The sequence below is a fragment of the Penaeus japonicus genome, unplaced genomic scaffold (assembly GCF_977035675.1).
Source record: "Penaeus japonicus unplaced genomic scaffold, GWHDUDI00000001_assembly GWHDUDI00000020, whole genome shotgun sequence".
Lineage (NCBI taxonomy): Eukaryota > Metazoa > Arthropoda > Malacostraca > Decapoda > Penaeidae > Penaeus > Penaeus japonicus.
The window spans coordinates 14,118,011-14,125,510 of NW_028234422.1; the positions used below are offsets into that span (position 1 = coordinate 14,118,011).

Consider the following 7,500-nt stretch of genomic DNA (forward strand, 5'->3'; position numbering starts at 1 on the left):
ATAACAATAAAAAGAATAATGATAATAATGATGGCTTAAACGATGATAACAAAGATAACAAAGAGCACACCACTAAAGATAAAACAAAAATCCGAAACGAAGACAATCCCACCTCATAGTTCGTTGTAGGAAAGGGGGCTGTCGAAATACTGCTGGTGAAGCCAGAATACCTGAAAGGAATATATACGTTGATTCGTTACTGAGAGTGAGTGAGTGTCTGTGTGTGAGTGTGAGCTAAAACGTTACATGTACTGAAAAAGTGCGCGGAAGAGTGTGTGTGTGTGTGTGTGTGTGTGTGTGTGTGTGTGTGTGTGTGTGTGTGTGTGTGTGTGTATGTTCTTATAAGACTTTATACTTTCCACCATATACTTCACTATTACCAACATATTGCTGAACGTATATATCAAAACTCCTATATATTTTGAGATCATACTTGCACTCGGGTCGACAATTGCAGTCTTCCTCTTGGTCCGGCATTATGTTGTAGTTAACATCATCTAAACACTTTAGCTCTTCTTTAGTAGTGCAAACATGCATGGCATTAGCCTGTAAGATCCAAAAAGGAGTGGGACACTACTTTAAAATTACACTTAAAGTTACAATATCAAAGCAAGTGAATACGCGATTATGATTTTTTTTCCACTTAGTATACGGCCTATACCATGGACTATCACTATGGTTTATGAACATAAATGAACTTTCGTTGCAACAGACTCTATATGCTCATTCCAGACACTGTCACTTACAGTCACAGAAGCAGGACCAGGTAAAGCACCCTTGGTCACGTTGAAGTTTATTCTTGTTGAACTTAGGTAGCACTGACAATCCTGAATTATCTTCCTGTGCACGCACATTGCATTGCATTCCTGTAAAAGAGATGCATTTAGGAATGTATCTGAGTTTATATGTAGATGCACTGATGGGAGAATGAATGGAGGAAGGTAGGGAAGGAGGGAAGGAGAGAGAGAGAGAGGAAGGAAAGAAGGAAGGAGGAGATAGGTGAGTGCGGGTGAATGAATTGGTGGAAGGAGCGAAGGCGATAGGGATAGGGGAATGGATGGGTTTAAAATCCTTTGCCACGAGTTTATCCTAATCTGTTATCCTTTTCGTCGACGCCCAACGTGTTTGCGTGTGAATCTGGGCGCCTCCTGATTGGTTCACTCAACTCACTACCAGACGTGTGAAGTCTACGGGGGTGAAATTCGTACACCGCCACTCCAAGGTAGACATTGAGGCCAACACACTGAGCGAAGCTTCATACTAACGGGTGTCATAGAAGCAAATGCATGGCAACGACGTCATTCTGACCAATCTCATGATGAAAGAGTACTTTAATGTAACTTTCATTATTTGTCATGATATTCTACGATCTCTATCATTGAATTACAAAATAAGTAAAGTAAGAAAGAGTAAATATTTGATATTAAAATAATGCATGACGTGGTTCTAAAATCACTTATATACTGCCTTGGAAATTCTGGCATTCTAGTTTAGTATCTGTATACAAATAAGAACTTATGCAAAACAGTAAATAAGTCTTCATACTGCTATTGTAAAACAAAGTTTTTATTCCAAAATAAATTGTATTTATTAAAAATGTACTAATCAACCGGGCATTGGCATCATTAGGTATAATAACGCATGCGCAATGATGTGATTCGCTATATCGCACGCCATGAGCCTGGGAGGGTTCCAGGGTGACATCTGTATCCGTGTCCATGCTTGAGTCATCAACAGTTTGTGGTGTAGAAAAGGAGTTAAGATTATTTGCCATAAAAGGAGCACTTCATTCACCCTCCAACGCCCCCTATCACCGTGGAGTTCAACAAGGGGAAGCTCTACCAAAACCTCGTGCTGAAGGCAGTCGAGGGACCTTGCGCTGACGATGAGGTAGAGACCGCTTGACTCTAGCCTAACGAAGACCAGCCGACTGACCTAACCGAGCCTGGATCAGGCCGCCCACCTTGTCAGAATAAAGGACTGAAGAAGCATGTTCCAAGGACGTACTGTGCACGGCATCGCTCAACCTCCGAGACATCTACAGCTGGGAACATCTTTAAACGTCACTCTCTGCCTCATCTCTATTATCTCATCGTACTGTCATCTAATTTGTTATGTGATGCATTTGATACATTTGTCAGTCCAATATGCTTTGGGGTGGAAAAAGTTTTCTGATGGTTACCAGTGTCATTATAGACCCGAGGGTGGATCTAAGAAAGTCGGTTGCACATCCACTCTGGCGCTATTTGCGACCGTATCAGTTGCATCACTGCATCTCGATTCAAGAATATGTTATTTCTCTGGCCAGTGAATGAGAAGCTCTTTCGCTAGTGCCTCTTCCAATCATCCACCTATAATATCACAACTCGATCACCCGTTTTTCTCTGGAAATCTGGAAAATCTGATGCCCTCCTCGCCCATTACCAAGAGGAATGTGCGGGTCAATTTTGGCTCTGCTGAAACAACGGGACTGGTTAGGTCAGCTCATGATTGGCATAATGTGCTGGAATAAAAGATTTTGATTGAACTGATATTGAAAGCTAAAAAGGACATTGCTTGTGGTTTAGAGGAACAGGTGTCTGATTATTTTTCATTTACTCTAGAATAGGATGAAACTGGCAGTGCCCAGCCTTTAAAATGTGATGAAATTTTAGATCACAATTAGCACAACATTGCTATCATTCATACTATAAATGTTATATAGTATAAAGCACAAATGGAAAGTGTGCCTTGTTAGTGGCATTCAGAGCGCTTTTAATGGTCACGTAGGCTACCCTAAACTTGAAACCTCCTATAAGCGGTGGTTAAAGACAATCTAAATTACGTCCAATAGTGGTCTTGCATTAACCTAGACCTTCACACCGCTGCTTTGGCAAGGGCTGACAATCCTCCATCTTTATTTCAGAATTACGTTTTACAGTTTTTTTTATTGTTTTCTGATAAAGTCAGCAAGAGTGATAGTATGTTATATCCAATTTTATACTTGTTTTTATTTCCAACTTGAATCGAGCAGCCACACCAGTTGGGATAAATCCGACATCCCAAGTTGTTTCTTGGATTGTAACAATTTGTTAATGAATCATATGCTGTGCAATTAACTTCATAGCTAATTTGTGGGTAGATGGATTGATGGAGGGATAAAGAAATAGTTGTAGAGGTAAATGAACTGTGGATGGATAGGAGAATTAACTAAATATTATGATTAATTAATTGATGGACAGATGGATGGATATACAGACAGAAAGAAATAAGCCGAGTGATAAACAGATAAACATATTTAAGGCAGAAATAGATACATAGACATAGATATACCTTAAATCAACTTTATAATTCTCTATCGCCTACTATTTTACTCAATATCTTATCCATTTCGGATTGTTTGTGAACATACAAAGCATCAATTCACTCAAGGGATGTGTGGAAATTTCTTTATCCTTTCTCTATGTGCGTGTCTCCTCTTTCATTTTTCTCGCTCTTTTCTATCTTACTCAGTGAATATTCATTTGTATACTGATATATGAGACATATACATTATCCTTACATCATTCATGAGTCAATTAGCATAAGTTTGACCTTGTTTACCTTGTATATAACGTATACACACCTCTCTGTTATAAACCTCAGAAGAGGGTCCAAAGTCTGTTATGCTGTGGAGCAGTATGGGCACAAAGCCTGTTTCCTCCCATGATAAGATGCACTGCGATGGGTATGGTTTTTGTTTCCGTTCGATGCTGCTCTGGAGAAATATACAAATGTGCATGGGTTACAGATTTTGAGGAAAGATAAGAAGGAATAGCGGATTGTGTGATGTTTTAGTGTGGTAAATTCTGTGTATAGATATGAATGACAGCATATTATCTGTAAATTGTTTCTTTGTGAACTTTTAGTGTTGTTTGTAGATTTTATTGTCATTTGTAGTGTGCCATATATATTTTTTTTTTTTTTTTTCATTACATTAAGGATTTTGTATAGTGATATTTGAGCTATAGTAATTTTCCTTACATCATACGCAAATCAATTAACAGGAGTTATACATTGTTGAATATACATATTAGCCTCCTCTGCCATATCTCATATTACTCTTTGCCATAAGAGATACTTACAAGACGCAGAGCAACTCGTGTTTCGGTACTAGGAGAAACTAAAACACCATTTTGCATGGGGTTTGGCTGTTCATTGCGGTGGTGAACTTGCACCAGAAACCCAGAAGACTGAGCGAGTCCGGAACCAGGATAATCAGCAACGTCAGTCTTCAGTATAAGTGTGATTCCTGTGTGAAAGAAAGGAGCGTGTGTTTACAAGGAGAAAGGGATCTGTGGAGATTTCTTTGTCCTTTCTCTGTGTGTTTCTTTTATTCTCCTTTTCTCCCTCTTTCCTCTCTTACATTTGTATTTGAATCACATTTTTTGTCTACTAACCTTTATGTGTGTGTGTGTGTGTGTGTCTCACGCCAGTTTCGCTATCTGTCTGTTTATCTGTCTGTCTAAATATCTTTCCATCTATTTTCCTATCTGTCCCACTACTTCATTCCTCATTATATATGTGTCTAACCACTCTTTCTCTTCCTCTCTTACCGTAAGAAAAAAAAGTGTTTGTATGCTTCTTTCTGTGTCAATCGCTCTCACTCTCTCTCTCGCTCCCCCCACCCCCACCCCCTCGCTCTCTTTCTCTCTCTGGCAATCATAATTCTTAAAACAGTTAACATGGTAAATGATGGTAATGATAACAGTTATAACGATGACGATGATTATGAAAAATAGCATAATGATGATAATAAAAGCAATAATGATAACAATGACAATAATAGTTATTATAGACAGACTTTACTGAATGTGAGAATGAACAAGTAAAGATACTCGAAAAAAACGAATAATAGTGTGGTCCAGAAGAAAATAATGTTCTATTTACGGGTTTACCACATCTTGTCACGACACACACGAGCACTACTCACTCGACCTGTCTCACTTGCTCTTCTCATTTTCTTTACTTTTAACCCACGCAAGGAGCCTAGGTGTCGTGAGGGACGCATAATGACCTTCTAGTCCTATGCCTGACATACAGAAACGGGGAATGGGAGTTTAGATAACTAGGCGACTTCCAGCCGGCCCTCAGTGAGATGCAGATTGCAAGTGTCTTCTCGAGACATTCTACAATCCTCCCCTGAGCGGGGAACTCAAAGGTCTGTTTGGAAGTCACTGAAGACACAATTCCAATCTACGTTCCCTCCCCGTTCTCAGCCGGCGTGTCTAGAGATTCCTCTAATGCTGCAGGTCATAACATCTCCCCCTGACTGACATCAAAGCAGAGCAACGTGGCTGCTCACAGGACATACAGAGACGTGTTGTGTCGAGGGCGTTAATCATCTGATGCCATGCCTTCCTCACCAAATCCTAGGAAGGGGGGCAAGAGCCATACTCCTTGGTTTAACACTGTAACGTATCCACCAGGATCTGACATACTGGGTTTTGACACTGCTATGACCCACCTTACCAGGCTTACCAGGCTCTCATCACTCAGTTCGCTCGTCGTTACAAGTCCGTGCTCGTTGCAGGTTTGCACGCACACCTGTACAAACTTTGGGTTGTGAGAGTAGACATACATGTCCTATGAATCATTTCAGCCTGGAGGAGATTGTCGCCATGGTATTTAACAATAGAAAGAACGTCATTCATCACGAAATCGAAGTCCAACTGAACACTCATAGCCACAGGACCTGCACTCCCGCCGTTGTGTCGAGAGCTGGCACACCTGGGGAGACATAGAGGTCTCCATCAGTTCAGGTCAGTTCAGAGAGATTTGCGAAGACATCGCTTCGCCCGGGCTATGTGCACGAGGCGGGCCGCCTCGTGCACATAGGCCTAGGTCTCCATCACTGATGTTCTGTAGACATCGTCAGTGTCATGACCAGCAATGACGGCCAGCAACTACACCACCAAACGTTCCTTCATTTGTGCCTGTAGATGCGTTAAGGGCTCCTGGAACAGAGCATCCATGGCCGCCCCTGCTACGCTCACCTCAGCTGAGCTAATCCCTGCTGAGCCTGTTACTCTACCGAGGAAAGTGGGCCCGATTCTATGTGCTAGAAAGTACAGGTCTTCGCCATTTTTCCAAAAGAATGAACCAGCAGTAGTAGCAACATTTGTGGGGTTCATGTTACCAATATTAGAAGTTGCTGCCACCAATATTATCTGTTAAAGGCGAGGTTCACGGTAAACCATGTTTTGTCCCTTCCTGTTCATCCCATACCGACGTTTCACCCCTCATATCCTCTCCTAGATCTTTCTTGACATTAAGTTAATTCCTGTGTAGTTCTCACAATCCTGGATATTACCTTCTCCTTGTAGATAGATATAAAAACACTATCCCTACAGTCTCTCCTTTTGATCGATCTTTTTCAGCAAATTCCATAACATATTTGTTCCCTCTTCATGAAATGGATCTTGTTGACCGTCGGACTCAACACGATCAATGGAGACAGTGTCTCGTATCTCGGCCAAAGGATTGTGATGGTCTTGGCGCCTCTGCAGATGACAGGGAAGGATCCCTCATAGGGAGGGCAGAAAGGCAGGATCAGATGTTTTCTTTCAAAGACATGTGAACAGTCACTGAGGTCAGGGGACAGGTAGATGTCTTGCTATCTAGAAGGTCTGGTAGGGCTGGCAGCGGATGCGGGCTGTGCGGTCCTAGAGTTATTTTCTGAAGATCCCTGGTGTCTGGCCGCTGGTTTGGGTGACGAAATCTGCCGGGAGGGTGAGGGTGGATCCGCAGACCATCACAACTGTGGATCTTCCTTGAAGAAGGACCGAAAGTTGAGGAGGACAAGTGGGAGGTGGTCCACCCATCGTTAATTAGAGGAGGAACACATAAGGGCCTGCTACATTTGTTGTTGGAAACGTTCCACCATGCTGTTAGTATAAGGGTATGCTGGCATCCTCAGCCTCTTGGAACCCAAGCACCAGAGCTCGAATTTATACTGGGGGTCATGGTCAGTACTCACTGTGGAAGGCGTGCCAATACAGGAAATCCAAGTGTTGAACAAGGTCTTGGCTACTGCAGCTGTGGTGCTGTCGCAGAGGGGCATAGCCTCGGGCATCTGATTAAGCAGTCAACCACAATCAGGATGTACTAGAAACCTTTATCTGCTGACAGAAGTCCAATGATGTCTGTGTGGAAGTGGTTGAACATTATTATTTGGATGGGAGATTTGATGTGCCTCTAGACCTTATGTATCTGACGCTTGATGCAAGTATGTCTGACGTTCTTGGTGATGGCAGGCCACACAGCCTAGCTGCGGAGGGGATGTTATGTGGCCCTGATGTTGCATTGCTCATGATAGGAATTGAAGAAATGACATGAGAGGGAGGGCGGGATTATGGGAGTGAATATTCCAAGGAGACACCGCTGAGGAGGTCGTCCTCGGAGACGAGGATTCAAATCTTTTTCAGCTGGAGTGAAGTCTTGCCTCCTATCAGAGCAGCAACGACAGTATCCTGTTGCTGT

The 7,500-nt window shown here is 42.3% G+C and overlaps 1 protein-coding gene across 1 annotated transcript in view; it reads right to left on the reverse strand.

The window, feature by feature from the left end:
- The window catches only part of LOC122244408 (acid-sensing ion channel 4-A), a 24,225-nt gene that overhangs the window by 1,408 nt on the left and 15,317 nt on the right, over nt 1-7,500 (reverse strand). The window contains exons 6-10 of the mRNA XM_043002298.2: nt 4,104-4,270; nt 3,605-3,736; nt 747-866; nt 434-546; nt 113-170 (exon numbers count right to left, since the gene is read on the reverse strand). Coding sequence (XP_042858232.2) covers nt 113-170; nt 434-546; nt 747-866; nt 3,605-3,736; nt 4,104-4,270 — 590 coding nt within the window. The remainder of the gene's footprint in view (nt 1-112; nt 171-433; nt 547-746; nt 867-3,604; nt 3,737-4,103; nt 4,271-7,500) is intronic.